General features: G+C 44.2%; 1 protein-coding gene and 1 long non-coding RNA gene across 3 annotated transcripts; one reads left to right on the top strand and one right to left on the bottom strand.

Annotated features, from left to right (window-relative positions):
- Nucleotides 1–307: 307 nt before the first annotated feature.
- LOC115948566 lies at nucleotides 308–16284 on the top strand. Its single transcript, XR_004082376.1, has 3 exons — nucleotides 308–391; nucleotides 9985–10040; nucleotides 15992–16284. It is a non-coding gene; the product is annotated as an uncharacterized LOC115948566 (long non-coding RNA).
- PSEN2 (presenilin 2) lies at nucleotides 11383–24851 on the bottom strand. Of its 2 annotated transcripts, XM_031061945.1 has the most exons (11): nucleotides 24660–24851; nucleotides 23369–23598; nucleotides 22413–22554; nucleotides 21516–21583; nucleotides 20759–20979; nucleotides 19863–19961; nucleotides 18030–18107; nucleotides 16308–16424; nucleotides 15675–15793; nucleotides 13668–13828; nucleotides 11383–11629 (listed from the first exon to the last, which is right to left on the bottom strand). In XM_031061945.1, the coding sequence occupies exons 1-10, from the start codon at nucleotides 24801–24803 to the stop codon at nucleotides 13673–13675; spliced, it is 1374 nt and encodes a 457-aa protein (XP_030917805.1). In that variant the 5' UTR covers nucleotides 24804–24851; the 3' UTR covers nucleotides 11383–11629; nucleotides 13668–13672. The 2 variants fall into 2 exon arrangements, with proteins under 2 accessions (XP_030917805.1, XP_005427072.1); XM_005427015.1 differs by having other exon boundaries at nucleotides 11383–13828.

Below are 24851 nucleotides of genomic sequence, written 5' to 3' on the forward strand. Positions count from 1 at the left end.
GGGTCCCGAGGTGGAAAAGCATGAGGTGGGCTCGGGGAGGCCGGGGGGTCGCTGCTCCGGCGGTCCCACATTCCCCGTTAATGTGCATGGGGAGATGGGCAGCACCCCGCGCCCGGCAGGCTCCAGGGAAATGCCAGGCGAAGGGAGCAGCTCCCGATTCGTGGCGCTCCGTGTCCGGGAAAGCTTTGTTTGTGGCTGCCTGTGTGGCTTTTCAAAGCATCGTGTCCCGCAGGCTTTGGGAACTGTTCAGGTTGTTGGGAAATGCTCGTGTGCCCGTTGGGAGCAAACGCGGTGCCTTGTTCCCCGCAGGTCGATGCCAGGGATGCGGCGCGGCACAGAGGCTGCGAGGGGCTCACAGCGGCAGCAGCTCCGCGCTTGTCTGGATGCTCTGGTAAGCGCCCGCCGCTGTCAGCAACTTTCCCGTCTGAAAAATAACAATACAGTCGTTCTGGGGCATTTGCCACATGGCTGCATCAGTGCAGGAGTGCATTCGGATGAGGTTTGGAGATGAAATCATTCGTTCCTTCCTAAACCAAACAGGATTCGTAATCCTTCTCCAGTTGTAGCATAACTTGCAGGAGTGACCAACAAACAGCCCCGAGCTTTAATTTCACCATTGTCAATTGCTTGTTTTGGCTGACCTTTTCAGCTAACTAGTAGCTTGAATTGAGCACTTAAATCCACACCACGGGACCTGTATCTAAGTCAATAGGAGCTGTGGATGCTGTGGATTTGTGAAGAAGGATAATGGCTAAATGGTCTGCTCTAAGTGTGTAGAGAGGCTGAACTGTACAAAACCTGTGAATATTACTGCCAATCTGCTGTTGCCAAAGTTGCCCTTCTCTGTAGAAGGAGACAACTATTATCTCCAGCTGCTCAGACCAAAGATTGTTTGGCTGGTATTTATTGCTCAAGTATTACACATATTCCTTCATGTTTTTAAAAAAAACCAAAAATATTTGCGTCCCCCCCCAAGCCCCTCTCAGTTTCCCATGTAAACCCTGAGAAGGTCTCTGCAAAGCACTGAACAGACAGCTACAAATTAATTTAGCAAAGTTCATCACCCAAACATTATTGAATTAGAAGCCAGCTCTAATCAGGACTAAAAAGGCTGGATTTGAATTTGAAAGGTGAAAAAAGAAACAGTTCCCTGGGAAAGGCACATTATTGAATTAAATGCTTAACACACAGGCTGTGTGTAGACATAATATATCTGAAATGGAAAGGGCAAACACAATACTTTGATAAGGGATGGAGGCTCAATATGTAGATGAAGCAAAAACATGCCTGTAATAAGATACCAGCCTTGAGAAGTTTTGTCCAAAAAATGCCTCATTTTCTTCATTTTAATACTCACACCTATGGAAATATGCACAAATTAATTGTTCTATTTGTGGTTAGGTTCATACTATTTCTAATAAAGGAAAGATCATATATGCCCTCATCTGGAAAGAGATAAGTTTTAGGTGTCTTTTCTAACGACACCCCTTTATCTATTCCTGTGCTGGATTTGGATGGCAGTGCTCAGTTTCTGTGTAACATCACTTTGCTTGCATCAGCTCGGCGTTAATTGTGCAACATCTTACTCACAGTGCTGAGCACGGAGAACTGGAGGGTTTCTGCATGAGCAGGCTGCCATAGTTTGAGATGGAGGCAGAGCAAGCCCAGGGTGAAGCTCTCCCCGTCTCTCAAAGACAGGCCTGGCTGGTTCCCTCTATTCACACGTGGTAAACCATTGGATATTTCTGCCACTGCTGTTCAATTTGCATCACACCTTCTCCTGCCAGACTTTCTGCAGCCTTAAAAGACCCATTGAACTTGAGCTCTTTCTGTACATAAAGAAGAGAGAAGTGTCTGTATTCCCACCTAATTTGGAGTGCAAAGAGGTAGGAATGAAAGCTGGACTGAAGCTGCTGGGAAAAAATAGTGTATGTCTCTCTTTGTTACTTTTTAGTTCTTAGGGGGAATGGGGACAGGACACCCAGGACTCAATCCAGAATCCAGAGGTTAATTTTGCCTACTTTGTCCACAATCCTGAATAAAAAGTTGAACATGATATATATGAAGTGCTGGGAGAGCTGTTCCATGGCAGATCTCCCTGTCAACTGAGGAAAAATGGTAACAGAGAAAAAATATTGTCAATATTTGGGATTGGTTTAGTGCTACCAATTATGAGATTGACAGCCTTTGATCCTGAAAAAAGGAAGTGTTGGTATGTGGGAAATAGACCAGGGAGTCATCCTTTTCTTCAGGAAGTGTATCAGTGGTTTATGTAAAGCCTTGTTGGCTGTTTGGGGTGTTCAAATTCAGGCTCCCTTCTCTGCTTGTGAAGACTTAACAGCACCCCACACACTGAGACCCTAATCATTGGGCATCCTCTTGTCTTCTCTCTTCAGCCTTACTCATATTATTTAATGGGAAAGTTCAGCAAGAGGAAATGAGGATGGAGCAATCCTCCAATCCCATCCAAATCCCAGACAAATCTGCAGTCAGGCCTTGTGCAAACTGTGCCTTGTGCAGTGGCAGGAGACATGGACAGGAACCCTGTGGGGATCAGCCCAGGCTGCCCCATTCTGGTTTTGTGCCCTCCACCAAAGCAGTGTAGGTGAAACAGCAGCTTCAGCAGGCCCTGAATCTGGGCAGGGTTTGTGTAGAAGCTGATCTGCTGAATGTGCTGTGCAAACATTAACCCATAAAGTCCTTCCAAGCAGGGTAGAGGGAAGAAATCTAGTCCCCTATATGGAGGTCCTTTTTCCTCCTTGTCCTGTAGGGACATAGGACAAGGAAGAATGGATTCAAACTAAAAGAGAGCACACTTAGGATAGATATTAAAAATAAATTCTTTACTATGAGGGTGGTGAGGCCCTGGCACAGGTTGCCCAGAGAAGCTGTGGCTGCCCCACCCCTGGAGGTGTCCAAGGCCAGGTTGGATGGGGCTCTGAACAACCTGGTCTGGTGGAAGGTGTCCCTGCCCATGGCAGGGGGTTAAACTAGTCAAACTTTTAAGGTCCCTTCCAACCCAAACTATTCTATGATTCTATAAAACTTCTTTGTAAATACCTAAACATTGACATCCATGTGACAGCAGGATGAGGTTGTTGTGGGTTAAAAGGTTTTGCATCAGTGTCTAAATCCCCTGTAATTTTTGAGCTATTTACCTGGACTCTTTTGGAGGTGTGTGCAGTGCAGAGATGAATTTGCAGAGCAAGCCAAAGCAGTCCTGTGAAAAAGCAAGTTCCCAGACTTTGAGGAGTATATCTTTGATTAGATATAATATCTTTGATTAGATATAAGAATAAGAAGTGAACATTATCAATAAATCAGCTAAAACACATTTTTTTTGCAATACAGCTGGCATTTTCTTCTTGTAGCTTGCTTGGTAGTGTTCTATTCAGTCAAATTTCAACATACTGCCTTATCTAGAAACATTTCTGTGAGCATTTCTAGCAAGAAGCTTACAACTATGAGGAGTATATAAATCAGTCTTTTATTAAATTATAATCATTATGAGTTTGATTATAGTAATATTAATTATTATAAAGCTATAAATACTACAATGATCTGTCTATCCTCATGATAGATATAAATATAATCAAAATTATAATAAATTTAAATTGTAACTAATAGTTACAATTTAACTATGTCAGAGTCACACTCCCACAGAGTGGGAGTTTTAACCTACTAAGGTTAAAATGATGTGTTCAGGATCATCTAATGCTCAAAATCTCCTCATTTTGCAGGTCAGTGGGAAAGCCTCATGTAGCAGCTGGAAGTCCTGACTCCACAGCAGATGCTTTAGCTGTGCCATCCTATCCCCACCCCATATTGCTTGTTGATCTTTGTGTAAAGAAGGGCTTCATGGGGTGCATAAAGAGCTCTGCTGCAGGCCTGGGGTAGGAGCAGCAAGAAGGGCACTGGGAAGGGCAAGCCCAAGGCTCCCTGGCTGTGCCTTCCAGCAGGGTCCCTTGGGTGGGATCTTCTTCCTGCTCCTGTTCACTGTTAGTTCTGAGAGGAGTCTCTTTGCTCACCAGAGATCAGCTCACCATTTACTGGGTGCCAGGAACACCCAAATAAACCTCTGCCAGTGCTGACTGAAGCACCTGGGGGAAGCTGACTTCCTCAAAGCCTTGTACAAAGTGGGACACGTTCCCAGAGAGGAACACAGAGAGGAATGAGCCAGAAGGGCTAATCTTACCCTCCCAGAAGTTAGAGGACCAGAGCCTGGAAGGATCTTTGGGCCCTGCAGTAAGAAGGCCTCCATTGCAACAGAAAATTACTAGGCAGACTACTGACCTGCAGAAAAATAAGGTAATGGAGCCTCAATTGAGCAGCAGTTGGTCATGTAATTAGGTTGACAAGTGTCCAGGCTGTTCAGAGAATTCTCTTGCATAGGACAGGCCCAAGCTGTTTCTTCAACTACAATATGTATGGTTGAACTCAATGAACTTGGATGTCTTTTCCAACCTTAATGATTCTAAGAATCTTTAATATACATCACCATCCTTCTCTCGTGTTCACACAGCTAACCACAAAGCAAAAGCTGCTCTGGAAGTGTTTCCCTCAGTCCTCCTCCTTCAAGCAACTTCTGAGGCTCAGATGAGCTGCCTCTTGAGGGGTTTTGCCTTGAGTTCACTCATCATCTCTAGAGGGTAATTTTTTCAGGGCAGATGGAATGTCTTCTCTGACTCTGTAGATTTATGGCGTCCCATCAACATAATAATACAGGGATGATGAAGTGGAACAACTCAAGTGGAAGTCACTGGACAGGTGGCTTGGTTTTAGTAGTTAGCTTGGAGGTATTTCAAAACTTTGGCAGGTGTCAGTGATGCTGTTTGTACCATATGTTATTTATATGGCTTTTTTTATGGCCAAGAATGAGAGCAAGAGCTCTCAGAGAAATGGCATCTCACTGACTCAGTCAATGGTAGATGCACATCCAGTATCATCACAGGATCCAAATGATGAGCTATTTTTGTTAAGCTTACTACTGCTCTGGTTTCTGAACTGTGTATTTTCATCCCAAAGCATTCTGGCATTCATTGCACTTGCCCTTCCTTTTTCTCTCTCCACTCACTGCAAAGGGACAGAGACAAGATGCCATTTCAGTTAGCACTTTAATTGTAAGATGATTTAGTGCTGTCGGAAGGGGGTGGTGTGGGAGTTCTCAAGATGAATATTTTCTGTCCAAGAGGAAGAGATAGTGCAGGGACAAGGACAGATATTTCCTTGAATGACAGAATATGCTGAGTTGGAAGAGACCCACAAGGATCATTAACTCCAACTTCTGCACAGGACACCACAAGATTCACACCAAATGCCTGACTGTATTGACAAACACCTCTTGGATTATGTCAGGTTTGATGCTGTTACCCCTTCCCTGGGGAGCCTGTTCCAATCCCTAACCACCCTCTGCCTAAAGAACCTTTTCCTAATATCCCACCTAACCCTCCCCAACATGGCTTTATGCCATTCCCTCAGGTCATGTCACTGGTCACCACAGAGAAATTTCATGATTCTCACCCCTGTTTTCCTTCTGGAGCTTTCAGTGAGCAGCCTTGCTCTGCAGAGCTGAAGAGGGCAGGGAATGCCAGTGGGGCTGGCAGGAGGTGAGCAGAGGTGGCTGCCAGGTTCTGTGGAGGAGAGGGGACTGCTGAAGGGCTGTCTTGTCCCCTAACTGGAAAAAGGGAAGGTGAAGAAGACACAAAACCCTTCCCTTTTCCCCCTGTGTTTTGCCTTGCCTCTCTGTGCCCCTGCTCACACCTCCCTCCTTTCCATATCACCCAGAAAGGAGCTGCTTTGGGGAAGGGAGGATGATGAAAGAAAACAAATCTAGGTGCTGCTGTCAGGGTGAGGTGGTGACAAGCCACGACAAGCCAGAGCCAGGCCGTGTTCCTCAGTGACAGGAGGCTGCCAGGAGGGGCTGTGCAGCACCATGGGAACACCACCAGGCCAGGCATGGCTGTGCCTCAGCCACCCAGCTCTCCCCCAGACTTCATGTGTCTGCCAAGGGGGTCCTGGGTGCTTTGGAAATGGGACACAAGCCCATGGGAGTGGAGCACATTAAGAGAAGGACAGTGCCAGGGGAAGAGGTGCACATGCAAGCACTAAGTGGAAGAAAGGGATACCTGTCCTTGTTTTTAGGTTAGTGTGTGGGACAGTGCAGGGCAAGGACAGGCACCCTGCCACCTTAGCAATTTATACAGTGAAACATTCACAATGTTAGCCTTGCCAGTTCAAATCCTGTTGCACAACAGTGCTTTTTATGGGTGTTGAGCAAAGCCATTTTGAATGAGATGAAGAGTGCAGTAGCCTGATTTGCAGCTGTGTGCCTCAAGAACGTGGCATTTCTGTTTCTCTGCTGGACTCAGTTAAACATTATTCAGTCTGTAATTCTTCTTTGTCTGGACTAGACAGATCAGTTGTTTCTGCTCGTTGTAAATTGCATTTGCTTGCAGAGTTTGGTGTTTTGCTCTCTCCCCTTGGCACCTGATTGTTTACATGTACCTCAACCCATCCTGCATGGACAAGGTGGGAAGGCTCAGTTCTTTGTAGCTTCCAGCCAGGATTCACTTTACAGATGATAACTGGCAAAGCCATTCACCCCCTGGGCAAACATGGCAAATTAATTTTAAAGCTAGGCAAACAGGAACAAGTTCTTTGCCTGCATTTAGCCACTCTGAAAAGCCTTTTGCCAAGGACAGAAGGGTTATCTGAACAATTTGGGCAGAGTTGTTCTAAATGGGACGACAGGCTGGAGCCAGAGAGCATGGGAGAAACAGAGTTATTTCTGAACACTTTACTGGAACTAAGAATTAACACTAGTCATCAGAGTTCTGCTGGTTAATGGCAAAGTGTGCTGCCAATCTCGGCCACTGCCCCAGCTTTTGGCACAGCATTGCCATGTCTCACAGAGCTGGAGAGCAGTGAGCCACCTTGTCCTAGCCTGGAATCATCCCCAAGACGCCTTGTTTTCTTTCACTGCCCTGAAAGCCAGTACTTGTTTTGGCTTCCTGGCTTCCTGCCTCGCTGTTCCAAACACAGCAAGGTGTGGGATGGAGACATGGAAAGCTGCAGGGTGTTTCTGAGTGCCTGTGTGGCAAATGGACAAACTCACAACCTCCATCCACTTGCCAGATGATGATTCACAGGTAGTCATGACAATTTACTTCTAGCAGTCAGTCTGCAGGGATGTTGTGGCTTCAAAAACCAAAAGCCAAAAGCCAAAACCAGTATGAGAAAGCAGGATTGTTGCTACCTTTGGATGCTGACTCTTTTCCTGCTTTGCTGTGGCTATCAATCCAATTCCAGAGGCCAATTGAGCAGGACTGCATAATCTAACCTGTGCTGTCTACATCTGTGTCTGCATACCTGGACACAGGGAGACCAGCTGGGGGCAGAACATCCTGACTGACACGTAGCAAGTGCAACTAAGAGGGAGACACCAGCAATTAACAAGCCTCTGGTAGGAGTGACTGATTGAGAGATGCTCCAGACATCCAGGTTAAGCCCTTCATTTGACCCCGAGCAAATTATTCAACTCCTATCTGTAAAATAGGGTTAATGGCATTCTTCTGCTCTGTCGTGCTCCTAATGCCTAAAGAAGTGTTTGGAAAGCCTCAGTGGAAGCACAGCAGGAGGAATTTCAACCTGCTCTGTGCTAGTGTGCAGGAAAAAGGGTTTGCCTTCAGGCACAGCTGTGCTGAGAACCAGCACTGCAGGTTCACTCTCTGCAGACACTTGTGAGATTTCTAGCCTGCAGGAGCCCAAGGTGTGAGCACAAAGATGTCCTTTTCCTTCAGCAGTCCCACCAGACACAGCATCTGAGGATGCAGCCTGGACAGAGACTACACCCTGCACCATCCACTCGGTGCACTGCAGCAACTTTGGCTGCAGTTGAGCTGCTGCTCTGCTTTCCCAGCACAGGAAATGTTACTCCTTTCCTGACATACAGATGTTCTCACTGTTCTGCAGCAGTGCTCCTGTTTCATGACAGTGGTACATAGCATGTGCACACAAGAGTGGCAGAGAAGGTACCTTAACCCTTTACATGCTAAATGCCCTCATTTCCCATCCCGTTTAAGTTCTCTTGCCATTTGATTCTTGCTTGCCCACGCAGATCACACAGGGACAGAAATCAGGGCAATTCTTTTCTTCTCTTCTTCTAAAGAAGAAAGTTAAACAGTTGTCATGCCCCTTGAAACTCACAGCACACTCAAGAAGACTATTAGCACAATAGCTGGAGAACAAAAATAGCTCAAATCTGAACTTCCCAGAATATCACAAAGACTGTATTTGGTAGGTGCTTAAAGAGAGGGCATGTCTTTTCTGGCTTGATGAAGGGATGATGTTCCTGTTTAGAACAGTTCTGTTAATGCTACTGGCATTTTATTGCTACTAACTGTTGGGACACAGGATAGGTAGCTTTTAAAATAATCCTGAATCCTACCTTCAGCTCCAGGGATCTTGCTTGTCTTACACCAGTTTTGAAGGAAGGCTCATATTCTTTTATACACAAATGCAGCTCAGTGAAGTCAGGGAGAATTTTAAATCCTTGTAGCTTAAGCTTTGTGAAGGTTGAAGATGGCATGGCATAAGTTAAATAGGCTGGATCAAGTTTTCCACACTTCCACTTTATGCATTGTTCCTGATCTGCTTGAATGAAAGTTAGCTGTGGAGTTACTCATATTTTATACCAGGGTGAGCAAGGTCTCCTTGAAATAAAAGAAACCAGTGATCCAGGAGAAAACAGACCTAATGCTTTTCCTACTCCACCCAATTCTGCAAGGCAGGTTCAGGAGTGCCAGGCTTCCTGGCATTTATTTCAGCACAGATCTAATCCAGAGTTGGGTGTGGGAGCTGTCACTTACCTCAGGCTGCATTTGATAGGGCTCCAACAGTTCCCAGTTTTGGAAAACTTCTCCTCCATCCACTTGGCCCTGTACCTGTCTCAGGTTTCTGTATCAAGGAGTTTAGGTAGCTCCACTTCAAAGTCTCTGTTTATTTAGATCTTTTTAATAGTGAGCCACAAATAGTGCTGAGCACTGACACCTCCCAAATTGTGCTCTTGGGTACCTGTCAAATGTGTTGCACAAAGATAACAGTTCAGTATGTAAAAAAGAAGTAACAGTAATTTGTGTGATGGTGTTTGATGCCATGATCTGATGTGGATTTTGCTTATGTATCCAAGATCTTCCTTATGTTTCCAAGCTCAAACCCAGCATGGTCATGTGGCCTTCCAGGGAGAGGTACTTTTTACAAGGGCATGTAGTGATAGGACAAGGGGGAATTGCTTCAAACTGAAAGACAGTAAGTTTAGATTAGTTATTAGATTGTTAAAATTCTTTACTGTGATAGTGGTGAGACACTGGCACAGGTTGCCCAGAGAAGTTGTGGCTGCCCATCTCTGGAAGTGTTCAAGGCCAGGCTGGATGAAGCAACCTGGTCTAGTAGAAGGTGTCCCTACCCATATGAGGGGATTGGAACTAGATGATTTTAATGTCCCTTCCCACCCAAACCATTCTGTGATTCCATGATTTACTGTCTTGCTTTGTTTCCCACTTGTAGAATGAGAACAGCTCACATCACTTCACCTGACTGAGGAAGAAAGGATAAATTCAATGAGGAATACAATGTGTGTTTGGGGAATACAAACAGTGTTGTAGGAGAATTTCTGGCAAAGATACCACATCTGTCCAGACTGCTTTCTTAGAAAACAACCAAGTTCAAGAAAGTAAGATACCCCCTGGTCCTCCTGAGGCACTAACAACAGAGAATCATAGAATGGTTTGGGTTGGAAGGGGCCTTAAAAACCATGCAGTACCAACCCCCCTGCCATGGGCAGGGTCACTTTCCATTAGACCACGTTGCTCAAAGCCCATCCAACATTATCTAGCTTGTCCCTGGATTTCTCAGTGCTATCTAGCTTGTCCCTAGATTTCTCAGTGCTAAGAGCTGGAAGGACAAGCTGTGTGCTCTTTTCTCCAGATTAGCAAGACCTACTGGGATAAGAGACTGGAAGTGAGAGGAAGAGTGACAAATCAGTAAGTATAATTATTCCTTTCCTTCTTGAAGACGCTCAGAAGAAATCTTTATGTAAAAAACTGAATTTAGCAATGCCTGGGGGAGCCCCTGACTTATGCATGGGGCTTTGAGGAATGAAACTAGGACTGGATGATTTCTTAAAAAAAGAAAGGGGGGAGAGAACCCAAACAAAATGGAGTGAAACAGCAGCATCTCACCCAGGACTGCAGTGCTGAACATTGCATCACACTGAAAGCAGCTGGTTTTAAATGAATTCTGGTTCAGCTTGAGCTTGTACTCACTGAAAGTCTCTCCCATGCTGGGCCAAAACTACAGCTGTGCTGGGGTGTGGGGTGCCTGCCTTTCTTTTTTATCTTCCCACAAAGGAGACTGCAGGGCCTTCAGCCTCTCTGAAAAACAAGGGGCACGGGGCAGAGTATTTAAAATGGCTGGTACTTCTCCACATGGACCTACTGCCCTCCCGTGGCTGCCAAGGAGCATTTCTAAAGCAGAAACTGAGATCAGGGACTGAGGGAAACAATAAAGAAAAATAACTCTATATTCAATTTAAACCAAACCCCAGTTTGAGTTACAAGGAAGAGGAAAGCAAACACAGTGGGATTAGCTGGAAGTACCTCTGAAGGCAAGAACAAAGAGCTTGAAGTCAGGTTTGTTGAATCAGACCATGAGTATCAAATGAAAACTGTGTGCTTCTGAAAGGACTATACTGTTTCTGGTTTTTCATTATGACTGTGATGCTTCTTGTGCATCCTCTGAGGACAGGGCTCATCTCCACTCTTTGAGACACAGCACACACTTCAGCAAAACAACCCCAGACCTCCCACCAGAAGTTTCACTGGGGGGTTGCATTAGGCAGGCTCACCACTATATTTTTGTTTGTGGACTTGGCTTCAGTCTTAGATCTTCAGGACTGATGTATGCCCAAGCTACATTTGAGAGTAGAAGCAATGAAACACTCATTTCAGACCGGAGAGGAGGGGTGAGTGTGAGCGGGATGACACAGGAAAATGCCAACACATGGCACCTCCTAGAGGACTTCAGGTGCTGAGTGACACCAGCACCAAGAAAGGTGTCACCTCAGTGTAGCTGGCAGCTGTGCTGGCTCAGAGCATGCAGCAAGCTGACACCAGTGAAGGAACACATTAGGCAGACAAATGCTTTGCTGATTCAAGGTGCCAGGTCACTGAGTCAGAATCTCATGTAGCAGCCAGCTGTGAGTAGGGTAAATCCTGCCCTCTGCATTTCACATCTTAGGCCGTGCTGCACAATGTTAACATCACAAACAAAACTTCACTTCATGCACAGGTGAAAACATCCAAAGAGATGAGAAATCACTCCAAGTAATTTTAAAATTTGCATGTCTGTGTGTATGGACACACAAACACAAATATATATTTGTAGTAAATACATATTAACTTTTATACAATTATAACCACTCCAGTATATCCATGATATACTCCTTTCACTCACCAGGACAATACATTCTGTTGCACTGCCAGAATCTCTTGCTCAGTTACCTTTTCAATTAAAATTCTTGTAAGTTCTGCAGAATTGGTCAGTGGAAGGCCAGTCTTTGGCAAGCAGGTATCTGCAGAAAACCAGTGGTGATCCTTCAATATGTGAAGGGTCCCCTACCAGTTTCCTTCAAGTATTAACTCTGCTTTCATAGAAGTACAACCCTGATAAGCCAAGCAGGATTTTTCTTTCAGTATATACAAATAATTCATATCCTCTCTAGACCATGCAATGCAAAAAGTAAAATCACGTTTCCCAGTGATTCTAGTCTGATTTGGCCCCATAACTGTTTTCATTAAAAAGAACAAACACTAACAAACAAATAGAAAAAGCAACTCTCACATAAACCTTAAAAATCAGCAAACAAAGCTCTACTGATTTACATTTCCAAAGGAAATACCTTTTAGTAATAGTTAACTCTGCAGTTGTTAAATCCAAACATTGCAAATGTGAGAAATGAGGACGGAAAACTAACAAAGAGCAAGAGTTACTGACTTGTCCAGACTGAGACACACACACACCCCTTGTAAAAACACTTATGCACTTTTTAAAAATTAGTCTGAACCACCTGTGTGATATCCTTGTTAATTATCAAAGCAGATGAGCTTGAACAGGTCTACTGGAAAAAGCACTACATAAAATTGTGTAATTCAAAGCCTTTGCTAAGAAGTATTTCCAGAAATTAAATTCTGAGTCTCTCAAAGACATTGCATTATTCATGAATTCTCACATAATGTTACATTTACTGACACTGATCAGCTGTCAAAGAGAACTGAGCTTGTTTGAGTAACAGACACAGGTAAAAAAAAAAGAAAAAATAAAATCACAGAACTTTGGCAGCTATTGAAAAACTGACTCAAAGAGTAGAAACAAAATTATTTTCAAAGGTGAACAAAACATAAAGGTTCAGTCTGTCTTATGTATTTTTTACTGACATCAAGCACTGTGATTTTCTTAATGAACTCACTTGAGGGTGTATAGCTATTCCTAAAAGTAATGTAACAACAGATTGAAGTTTGCACCCCAATATTTTCATACAAACTATGACTGGATATTTCCAAAAGAGTTCCTTTGACACTAAATAGCTATTTTAAAATTTGTAATTAAAAAAATAATCTTTAAACAGTACAAAAACTTAGGTTAACCAAGTCTCAGTCAGTGTAAGAGAGGACCTCTTAATAAAGGGAAGGTGAATCCTCCTTTGGAGTAGTTACAACAATGCACAGAAATGACACCAGAAACACAGCAAGTAAGTTACAGGTCTGATTTACTGGAGTTGTTTAGTCATTTCCACCTTAGGGTCACTTCAGGATTGTAGTAATGACCCAGAAAAATATTTCCTAAAAAATAAAATGTTGGAAGGAGAGAACAGAATCTGTTTCTGCACGCTGAGGATCTGATGTGCTGCAAGGGGCAGCCCTGCCTCCATCAGCTGCTTGCACTGGTGGATGTGCTCAGAGCCAGAAGCCTGATGTTCCACCATCCCACCACTGACATCCTGTCTCAATCCCTCCTGGCTCACCGTGTCTAACTGAGATCAGAATAAATGGACCTTTGGGGCAATTTCAGCAGATGCTGTGTGCCCAGCAGCCAGCGTAGGAAGCTCAGCCTCACTTCTCTAATGGCTCACACACTGCTCTGTGCATGCTGCCAGCTGTGCTCTTCCAATCACTTGCACCTCGTGTTTGCACAACACTTCAGAAGCATAGACTTAGAAGTTCTAAGTGAAAACTTAGAAATTCTAGATTATAGTAAAAGAAGACTGGAGTTCCTGGCCTAAAACACCTTACTTAGCTCCTGGAAGATCAGACCCCTCACCTCTCCAGTGTTTCATGCCACATACAGGTTTCTGTGCTCACAACAGCCACTGTGCACATCAAATAAAATAAAAGTAACACTCTGACATCAGCAAGGAGCCAGGCTTTTCACCAAGAGTCCTGTGAAAATCTCAGTTCAACATGTAACTATTAGATTTTTAGTACACGGCATATCAAGGAATTAGTGTTTTCCTTACAAATATATGGCACTAAGTGTAAAAACTTTATGACCTATTCCAAACATTGTACCATACTTCACAGCAAAAGCTTGAAAAAGAATCCTCTAACTCTCACTTCTTCTAAATATACAGCTGGTGGGAGGCCAGGGTGTCCATGAACGGTCGCACGAGGTTGTCTGTCGAGAAGTAGAAGATCAAGCCAAAGGTGATGGAGATGGGGAGAGCAGGCAGTGCTTTCTTAAAAACAGCCAGTAGTAAAAGTGTTAGGCATAAACCCTGTCAGAGAGAACAGAATGAAAATCACAAGGAGGTAATAGTAAGACAACCAGAAATTCATCCGTCGCCAACAAGCCAACATACAGATAATTATCCAAATGCACTGTAGAGCACTGCAGACTGCCTGAGCTACCAGCAGCAGAATATCTATGTGCCCACAGCTTCATCTTTCACACAAGTTGGCCAGGTTTTTCCCTCATCAATCTTGAGCACAGAAATCTCTGCTGAGAAAGTGGTATGAACAGCAAATGCAGAGGTACAGCTGACCCCAAGAGGTTAATTTTTTACACATTATTTTACTCCTTGTTCTGTGCCATTATGAATGAAGTACTGATCCAGCAGACAAAAGCACTTAAATCCTGGTGAACTGCACAGATAGGAGTTCCACTGAAGGTTTCTAATACCTATAACACATTCCCACTTTACCAAGTCCCTTAGGGTAAAAAAGAAAGAAAAAAAACCAAAAAAAAACCCAAACCCAAAATGAAATCAAAAATCCACTGCTTTTTTTTTGGCTGGATTGCTTATTACAATGGGTGAATTCTGGTTTTACCTGGATAGCAGGCCAAGATCTGCTTTTTGGAGCATGTGAGGAAGCTATTGTATATTGAGTAGATACTGTGGCTAAGTACCTCTAGATTCCTTCTCTCATCAGAGCCCTTTTTAATTCTTCCATGATGACAAAACTTCAAAGAATCTAGGCTCCAAAAATATCCACTAGCTAAAGATCAGCAGACGGGATTTTTAAAATTTTTTTTTTAATCAGTATTTCTGGACTGCAAACTTGTTCAAAATCTACCTGGGCCTGTAGTTCTGTTCTTATTCTCTCATGGACCATATCTGGCCTACACCTGCTCTTTAAATCTCATCTCCCTTTTGAGATGTGCTTACTGCTGGGAAACTGAGGGGACATTTTTGGGAACCACAAAGCCACACAGCAGCAAGATTATGAAACTGCAAAAGGAGATGGAACAAGTTTTAACAGTACCATGAAAGACACAAAATGGGGCATTTGGCCTCACAAGATGGATGACCAAGAATATTTCCCCCAGCAAAGGGATCCCCCCGTGCTGGACTTCAGCAAAGGGAGTTTGGTGATCCCATGGGTTTCTCTGAGCTGTGGGGTCAGAAAGCTACACTGAACAGACTCCAGTGAAGGCAGCTCATTTCTAGTTTGCATGCTCTCTGATGCACAATCTTCACAAGTGACAGTCACTGGCACTGTCCTTGGGATCTAAGTAGGAAAAGAGAGGTCCAAGAAGGACACAGTAATCGATTTTCTTTTACATTCTAAAAATCCTGCTGTTGTCTTTCTGGTTAGTTTCCATGAGGATGTTGAGGTAAACAGCAAGTGCATAGTAATTATTTTCCACTCAGATGGAAGCTTAACAGTGTGTCTTCATTAGACCTGGCAGGACCAACTCTTCAGCAGCCACAGTATGTTAGTCATGTGCCCTTACTGATAATTTCCATGGATCTAAGTCTCCTTCCTTCTCATTTTTTCCCAGTTCAAATAGTAGAATAAGATAGGTCCTTACCCTCTTATCTATCAGCTCCCCCTAGCATAACAGAGTTAACCTTTTCAACTACACTTGCTAATCAGTGTGGAGTTCCAAATATTGACTCTTGTGGCTGAAGCAAACACACCAGCAGTTCCCTGGGGCTGTTTCAGCCCCACTACATCCACACTGGACCATTCTGCTGCAGTGCCTGTCTAGAGACAGAGTATTCCTAAATACCTAGCAGGTTACCTGGACTGATTCAGCACTGCTCAGCTGCTGGTACTCCTGGCAACAATTCTGTGCTGAACAGGCTGTGACAGAGCTTTTAGAAGCTGCTCACTTACTATGAGAATGGCTACAAAGCAGGCCAGTGTGGTATTCCAGTCCCCACTAGCTGTGGCAGCTGCTTTCCCAACAAGCACGCTGTAAAATATGAAGTCTCCAAGGCCCAGCTTCACACCCCCTGAAAGAAGTGGAAAAAGAAAAGAAGTGTTAATTCTCAGCCTCCTGTTTTGCTTCCTCCTGAACAAATTCTTGTCCCCTGGGGAGCAGGTAAAGGTTCCTAGTCCTGGCTACCAACCTGGACCCACACATTCCTGAGGAGGCTGAGGCTTCCAGCCCCTCTTCCCACTAATTGCTTTGTTCTCTCTCATTCCCTGAGGTGCTTCCCTGGGCTGCCTTCCAAATGAACCAGCTGAGGAAGCACAAGGACAGAGAGGGACAGGAGTCAGGGGGAAGAAGGAACTGTTTTAAATTGTACACGTAGCCAACAGATGTCACTGGAACCACAATCCCAGAACAGATCCTGCAGCAGCAAGAGGTAATACACAGTCAGAGTCAAGTTCTTCATTGCTCAGCAAGCACAGCTATTCAGATTAACTATGATTAGACCAAACTAGGGAACAGAGTGTTAAGCACAAAGAGTAAAAATGTCAGGCTCTAATTACACTGAAAACAAGGTATAAAGCTTCCCTTACTTTCCTCCTCCTCGAGCTCCTCTAAAGTGACGGGGCGGGTTGGAACAGGACCCCTCGTCTCTGACATCTGAGACTCTGCATGAGAAGGGCTCCTGAGCTGTTCTCTGCCATCCTCAGCTTGGTTCCACAACAAACAGGCCAAGAGTGCATTACCCAAAAAAAAAAAAAAAAAAAAGAAACACAAGAGACAGCTACATTTGTAACATGTTTTAGCCCATGAAATCCACACTCCTGTGAAGCTGCCCTGCAGTGGGTGAGCCCTTTGTCTCCTGGAGCTGTGACCATCAGGACCAGTTGGAGCAGAGACATTTGGTGGCTTTGAGGGAAATGTGTGTGTTATTGTTTGGAACAGCTGGAAGTGTGGGTGTTCCCTGGCAGCCACCCAGGAGCTCAATGGCTTTGACAAGGGAGCAGGTACACAGACATAACATTGCTCGGCACAGGCCACAGTGACAAGGCAAACCCAGCAAAGTTCATGTGCATTCCCACAGTGTTATTATACCTCTGGGGTGGAGGTGCTCAGGTGTTCCCTAACCAGTCATATAACCAAAATGGATGACTAAGAGGACTGCCATTTGTGAGAGAAGTCCTGAGTCACACTGACATTCTTGGAGCTGACTGTTCACATCTAGAAAGCAAGACACATTTCTTTGTCCACAAATTTCACTTTTTTCACCCCCTCTGTTAAGCACATCTGACAGAGCCTTTGGCAGTATTTTTGGAAGCAGCCAGTCTGTGATATATGACTTTATCTGACAACTTCTATTTTTCAGAAGCTCCTACAAACTCTTCAGTCCATGTCAGTTTGACAGGTTGCTGCTGCTGCAGGTGCAAGCAGATCTGGGACAAAAGCTTCCACAGAGCATTCTGTACCCCTCAGCCTGTAGTCTGTGACCCATTTCCCAGCAGGACTGTGTCCCTGCCATCCCCCTTGGTATGTCAGCTGCTTCATCCTGAAATAAGCAGCATGTTCAGTTATCAAACCTTTGCACACATTTATTGCCTTAACATTCAAAAGTACTGTCATCTCTGAAGTGCAACAGGACTAGATGGGAAATCCTCCCAAAACTACATGTAAGATTTGATTCAGTCACTTTAAAACTGAGTTTAATGCAGCTCAATTTGCATCTCAAGAAGATAAAAGCAAAGGCACCCAAATTACTGCAGAACCAGCTACAATGTAAACTTGAATCACAAAAGCTGCTGGTGGGTAACTGCCTTAACACAAGGCTTTACCCAAGGGTAAAGACATTTATTTTCTTCAGCAGGGTGAGCCATAGAGCACTTACAGAGAGGTGCACCATGGCACTGGTCTGAATGCAGCATTGAATTTCACCAGCTCATCAGTATGATATTTAGGAGCCTATGTTGTAATTTACCATCCCCAGTATGGAAACATGTAACTCCCCACTAGCTCACTTTCAGCTTTGACTTCAGTACACTACAGGAGGGACTTAAACAGCACTTCTGCTTGATTTGTTGTTTGTTTGGGTTTTTTTTAAATAAAAGTGGCCTGAATACTGAAGCTTCCTACACTGTCTGCTCATCTTTGCTGCCAGTCCTAACAGCAGGTTTATGAACATCACTGAGTTCTGCAAGTAACAACACTGAAAAAAAATGCATCCATCAGGACTTGGGGGCTTATGTTTACATTCAGTCTCAAACATACTCATTATTTCTGTAGGACAGTGCTCTGTATGGGAGAGGAACATGCAAACAAACCTGCATCCCATGTCTGCTGACTTGCTCCTCTTGCTGCTGTGTCTGGCTTTGCCATTCCAACTGTCCACATCATAGCAGCTGGAAGAAAGAAAGTAATCAGCTGCATAAAACATTGGCCACTATATGTCAGAGGAATAAGTATTTAGCTGTCCCTAAAAATACAAACCCTTGCCCCTGTAAATGCTTCTAAAACACTCAGTTGGTTTCCCTAGGAACTGAGACAGCAAGGTGGGAGAAGGCCAAGGCAATGCATCCATTCAGTTTTTAAGGAAGTTCCAGGGCACAAGTAGCTAAGAGTCAATATTATCTTTTCTGTGGATTAAAGAAAGCAAAATTCCAGAACTAGGGTCCTCAACTCCTTTGGTTTCTTCCTGATTTCTGGCTCTTCTCTTCAAAGAAAACTATTTCCCAGGGAATGATGGTAATACAAAAGGTAACCAGAGGTTAACTAACACAGCTTGCTCATGTTCTGCTAAAGGTACAGCACACAAGGGAGGGATTGCAGGAGCTGTCAGAATGCAAGTTTTCTCTCTGCCTGTTGTGGTTCCATCCTGTCAAAATATTGCATATTTCTGTTTTGGCTCTAATAGCAACTGATGGTTGGTGGTTTATTCTTGGGATCCTTAAATTGAAAATGAATACAAACCCTTCCAAAATCAGCAGAAGGGACCTGAAATCAGCTTTTTATTTAAGTGTGCATCACTTAAATATTTAATAGAAGCTAAGCTAAACAAAATAAGCCAAGGCAAACCCAGTGCCTGCTTTTCCATGATGAGCTCAGCCAAGGTGATGTTCTTGCATCTAGAGGGAGCCACAGAATGTAGCCTTGCAATGGAAACACTGACATTCTGCAAAATAACTTTTTGTTCAGTATTTATTATTTGCTGAACTGCATTCTCCTTTAGGGAAGCTCTTGTTTGTTAACTAAAGCATGGGAAAGACTTTATCTAGATTGTCTCAGGTCAGGGTAACAGAATCTCCTGTAAAAGGGAAGGCAGCTGAGGTGAGCTGAGACTCTGCCTGGAACACATAAAAGCATTTATGTAATATTAAATGCTTGAAGAAAAAAAATCAGTCAGGTTGTAGGCATCCTCAGCTTAGGACCAAACATTTGGGAATAACCCTTCATCTTCCAGGTGATGTAATGAAAAAGTCACTGAAATCCATGAAGCACTCAAGTTCAGGTCCCATGAGTGTTGAGTCTTCTGCCTTCCAACAATCTTATCTTAGGCATGTGGATACCTCTGATAAGGGCACCAGACACTGTGGTAGTCAAAGAGCCCAAGAAAGTCAGGGCAGAGAGAGAGATGACTGATTCTGTTTGCAGAGCAATACTTGAATGCAGCCCTTTGCAAAGTGAGGAGCCAAACAATGAACAATAAAGCAAATATATTCTAAGCACTGGCACCTGTACAGTACAGAGGGGGCTGCAGGAAGCATGGAGCCTCATCACATGTTTAAAGTGTGTCTGTAAAGCACACACACAATGAATAAATGTATTGAGTGAGCATCACCTCATCACAGAACTTGGCAAACACTGCTGCCCACCTCACACGGGGTTTTGTGTGCAGAAAAAAAGAGGCATATTCTGCACTGTATTCATGAAAGGATTAGTCTGTTTCTGAACATCCAGCTTCACAAGGTAAATGTGGGCTCCCTTTGGTTAATTACAGTTAGCAACATTGTAACTGGTAAACAAGGCCTTGTACAAATTCCAGAACATAACTGGGCACCATTCTTAAGGCAAGAAAGTAGCTAAGACAGCGCTCTTTGCTTTGACACAGACAAAGGGTTTCATCTAGCTAAAAACATTAACATTGTAATCTTACTCACAGGAATATATTAATGCAGGGAAAATGGGCTCATTTCTCTCCTGTGCAGTTTCTACCAACATTCTCAGTGGCCCCTTGGGACAGAGAACAGCCATCAGATCTGCAGAAAGAAAAGGACCAATCTCATCTTGAACTGTCATGCATATTTTACATTCTTTATCTTTAAGATGTTCTCCCCTTAAATTTACATCTATCCATAGAAACCAGATGATTCCTGAATGGCACTTTCCACCACTTTGCATAACTCTAGCTGTTTTAAGTCCCTGGAAGCGTTCACTTAAAATACCACCTCCAAGCCTTAATGTAATAATAAGAGTTTTCACTGTGTTAATCCTATAAAAAGCCCCTTGAGAATACCACATGAGTTCTTTGAAAGCTGATGGCAGCATTTCACTGAGATGTTAAATTTAATTAGAGGAGGAGTGGGGGTGCTTTGTTCACATTCCACACTTCATCACTACATACACTGGCTCTGGTTTCACATGCAGGAAGGCCTTCAGTCCAGTTCCATCACATCTCCTCCCTCTTGTTCTGCAGGTTCTCTTGAAACTTAGAACTCATACCAAAATCCATGATCTCTTGACAACAATAAACAAAACCTGCAAGACTGTCAGGTCTGCTACTGATAAAAATCCAGCCACCCCTACCATGCAGTGAGGTGAGGTTCAGTCCTTCCCTGACTTGGTGATCCACTTTGAAAGACCTGGCTGAGGTACACTACCTACACGAACAATTAGCAAGAGACAAGACAGGGAGTCAAATTAATAGCCCATCTGGCACTTTCTAAAGCTTTTAGCACCATAAAGTTGTTTTTTTTGAAGGACATACAGAGTCCTGAGATTGCCACAGAGTAACCTCTCCAGGAGCCACACCTTGAGAGTGACAACCCACACTTACCATAGATGGAGATTGCACCTAGAATCACCCATGCTGACCACTCAGGTAGATATTTAATGAACACCAATGCCATTAGAGCACTGATCATAATGAGATAAGCTTGCTGGAGCTGCAAGGGACCTTTCCAGTGGATGCAAATCATTCCAACAGCTCCAAAATTCCAGATGACTATGAACAGAGTGGGATAATCCATGGCCACGTTGTAAGTCTTCAATACTTCCCTGGAATACCACAAGAAAATTTAGCTAAGCAGTGAAAGCAAGTGACCTGCAAAGTTAAACAAAAGGTAAGGCTGTAGTTAAATGAAAAAGCCCCCAGCTACACCAGGAGGGAGCAGAACAGAGCAACTCTCACCCACAAGTTAAAAGTTTCCTTTCACCTCAGCTGGGAGCTAAGGGAATGAGCTTGAAACAATGTTGTCTAAGAAAAAAGACAAATCAGGAAAGTAACTTGGCACATGAAGTACCTTTCCAGGTGCTTCTCAATGTATAATCCAGGGCCTCTGTACCACAGGATTCAGCCTGTTCATTTCATGCTCACAGTATCACTGCCCAGCAATTTCTATAAAATTGAGCATTGACTATTAAAGATCTTCTTTTACAGTTTCTAAAAAAGAAAGCTATCTTCTTCTAACAACACTTAAAAGTCCATTTGGAAAAGGGGAGACATTCCTTTTCTTGTTCAAAGTGGGAATTCTCAGCAAAGAGGTGAAGGAGGAGCCCTGAACTGCCAGGTTACCTGCACCATTCCCACTTACCCGAGGTAAATGTAGGTAAAGAGGAAGAGCAGCATCAGGGAGGACAGGATCAGCCAGCCATGGATGAACTATCAAGGGCAAGAAGAGACAGTGACTGTAGGGGCTGTTACCCCTGCTCAGGTCACAGAACTGCAGCCCAATAGTCTCCTTCTGCACTCCCAGTGTCCAGAGACCCTGCCTTCCCTATGGTCAGTGAAGGAGGAGGGACAGCCAGTCCCTCCCAGTTCTCCCATTTTCATTTTATATTCTGTCCCTTAGCATTTTAGCTGATTTGGGTTTATTTCATTTATTTCTGGCCTAAGCATTTTCTGCTAGTTCATACAGGTGAGCACATTCATTCTGTTTGCTAGGAAGGAGGAGAGGTTTTCCCAAGGCTGTAAAATAAACTCTGTCTTTGGGACAAGTTTAAAAAGTAGGAATGGACAGAGCTCAAATGCTGGGCTGGTAGCACATATAAGAACTCCCTGAGCACCATAGAACCTGAATGTGCCTTTCTCTCCAAGCCTTGTGCTCTTCCACCAGAACTTCCAGAAGGCAGAAATAATACCAGTTCCCACAAAGCTTGTGTGAAATGTCTTAATAGAAGCATCCACAGTAAGTGGTACAAGTACAAATGGCAAAATATTTGGATCAGATGCAGAAGACTCAGACCTGACTAACACAAAGTAGCAGACCTTGTTTTTAAGGGCCTGCCATTAGTGACAAAATAATAGCAAAACCTATTCAGAGCCACAGCTCCATCACCACTGACAAAGACTTGTGCACTGTATGATTCTTGCTATGCCCAGGCTGAGGATGAGCCAGTGCAGTGCCTGTGTCTCTCACTGCCATGCAAGGCCCATTTGATCCCAGGCTCACAGCACAGAGATGGAAAAGGCTCTGGCAGGGATGCTTTACCTTGTAGCAGCGATATTTATAGAGCAGCACCAGGAACACAGTCATGACAATGATGACACTGATCATTACAATGGTGTTCAACACCGAGTTCAAGAGACGCTGGCCCACAGATGGGGTGTCCTCACTGAAAGGGGTGTAGATCCTGCAGGATAAAGCAAAAGCCATATAAAGTACAGATATTCTCTTCTAACTATCTGTCCCAGATAAAACCAGACCTCTCTGCATGTGGGAAAGAAAGGGAGGTAGAGCTGCCAAGGACAGCAAACATGAGATGTACGCTGAGCTCAAGTTAATCATCAACTAAAGATTAGTGGTCTCCATCAAAAGCATGTTCTTCCAGAGCAGCGGGGTTCCCAGGTGCTGTTCTGAAATGGGGGACACCCTTTCTTTCCACACTTGGTAGGAGAGTCTTGAACTCTTTTACCCCTTCTCACCACCTTATTTTGATTCCTTCAATTCAGTTCAAGGGACCACAGTCTCTCTTTCTCTATCCCATATCTGAAGCAGTTGCAGCCTCAGGAGCCAGGCACTGCCAGCAGGAGCTGGAATTACGTATCCACACCACAAGTCTTTAGGAACCAGAAATATCACCAGGAAATGAGACACTCATCCAAATGAACATGCTATTCCCTCATTGCTGCCAGCTAGTGAGTGAACAGTCTAGGAGCTCAGCCTGGGCCTTTTCTGCTGCAGAACGAAGCAGTTTCATTATTACACAGCTCACAGGCCTCACTGAGGGCACCCTAAATGACAGTGCAAAGGCATCAGTACAATGCAGCTATGGGAAAAGCTTACACAGGTGAGCACAGTACTTCAGTAAGCTCTGTGTATGTTCCCACAGCCACCTGCACCTGTGTAAAGGTTCTCCCAGCCTGCCAGGGAGGCACTCTGCATGCACAGAGCGTGTGTGTGGGGCAGGGGTCCCACACAGTGAGGCTGTTCCAGAGCCCACTTACAGCTGCCCGTTTTTCTCCGTATAGAAGCGCACTGACTTTATGGTGGCGACGACAACAATCATACAAAGGGTGACAGGCACAAAGAGCATGATTACATGCTTTGCTCCATATTTCAGAGTCAGCTCCTCCTCTTCATTTTCCAGGATGCTTTCTCTCACTGGAACACCCGAGCCAGACATTTCTCCACCGGCGATATTGTTTGGGCCACGGCTGCTGCCTGCTCGCCTCTTCTGAAAAGAAATATTTGCAAATGTGTAAGGTGCTGCTTTTCTTTGTGTTCAAAGCTTGATTCCATCATACCTCACGAGGCTGCTGCAGGCCACCACAGCAGAGCAGCTGAGTCCTAATAGAAAGGTACCAACTGAACAATACAATTAGAAATTCCATTCAATTCCATTGCAAACAGGTTGCAATTGTTTTTAAACCAATTCCATGAATACCTAAAGACCTCTTCTGTCACAAGACATATTTTATGAAAAATCTTTTCGTTAGGATCTTTTCTCCGGAGAAGCTGAGATGCCTCAGAAATGAAATTTAAACAATAATTATCTGCTGCTGTGGAATGCAACAGGTGCATCTTTGATTGGTCTCATGTAGTTGCTTTTAATTAATGGCCAATCACAGCCCAGCTGGCTCGGACTGTCTGGTCAGTCACAATATTTTATTATCATTCCATTCTTTTCTATTCCTTGCTAGCCTTCTGATGAAATCCTTTCTTCTATTCTTTTAGTATAGTTTTAATATAATATATATCATAAAATAATAAATCAGCCTTCTGAAACATGGAGTCAAGATTCTCATCTCTTCCCTCGTGCTGGGACCTCTGTGAACACCACTACACTCTTCAAACACACATATATAGATAGACACATGAACATGAAGGGCAAGATGCCCAGAACTAGACAGAAAAAAATGTCATCTGAGGTGACAAAAGCTTGACATGTTCCTCCTCTCTCAGCAATGCTGTGCTTGCTTTATCCTGCTGCTTTGCTGGCAGCTGGACTAGATTCTCTTCTAACATTAGCTGCATCTGACCAGAGCAGACAAGAAGGCTAAAAAGGATGGCCTGCAACAGTCATATGTGCATCAGGTCCTGATTAAAAGCCTGATTTGGTATCTTTATCAAAAGGAAGGAAAAGGGAGGAGTATATATGGGGAAAAAAGAGTGGAGGAAATGGCACCAGGCAGTGCTGCTGCTGGCTGAGTGCGACGCCGGTGAAACAACAGCAAAGCCAATCCCAGAATCCAGCCTGGAAGGAGGGATTGAGGGATTCTGTCACCACACACCTACCCTGTGTGCCTGTGCTTCCCCTGCTTCTGAGGCTGGCAGGCCATCCTGGTAGGAGGGCACAGGAGGGCTCTCTGCAGACATCAGGGATGTTCTCTCATTGCAGGGCTCCTCCTCGCTGTCCGAGTCGTTCATGAACGCGATCATGGCCGCTTCCCAAGGAGCGCTCAGGAGGGCACAGCCAGGCACCGCCCA

This window comes from Geospiza fortis, unplaced genomic scaffold (genome assembly GCF_000277835.1).
Source record: "Geospiza fortis unplaced genomic scaffold, GeoFor_1.0 scaffold88, whole genome shotgun sequence".
NCBI classification, from domain to species: domain Eukaryota; kingdom Metazoa; phylum Chordata; class Aves; order Passeriformes; family Thraupidae; genus Geospiza; species Geospiza fortis.

Excerpts from the sequence above, each read along its gene's own strand:
- PSEN2 (XM_031061945.1), bottom strand. The coding sequence starts at position 24,803 with ATGATCGCGTTCATGAACGACTCGGACAGCGAGGAGGAGCCCTGCAAT. Across the intron at positions 21,584-22,412 it reads ATAAATATCGCTGCTACAAG|TTCATCCATGGCTGGCTGAT; the intron begins GTAAAGCATCCC and ends TGCCCTTGATAG. Across the intron at positions 18,108-19,862 it reads CCCTGCATTAATATATTCCT|CTGCTATGATGTGGACAGTT; the intron begins GTGAGTAAGATT and ends TCTTTCTTCCAG.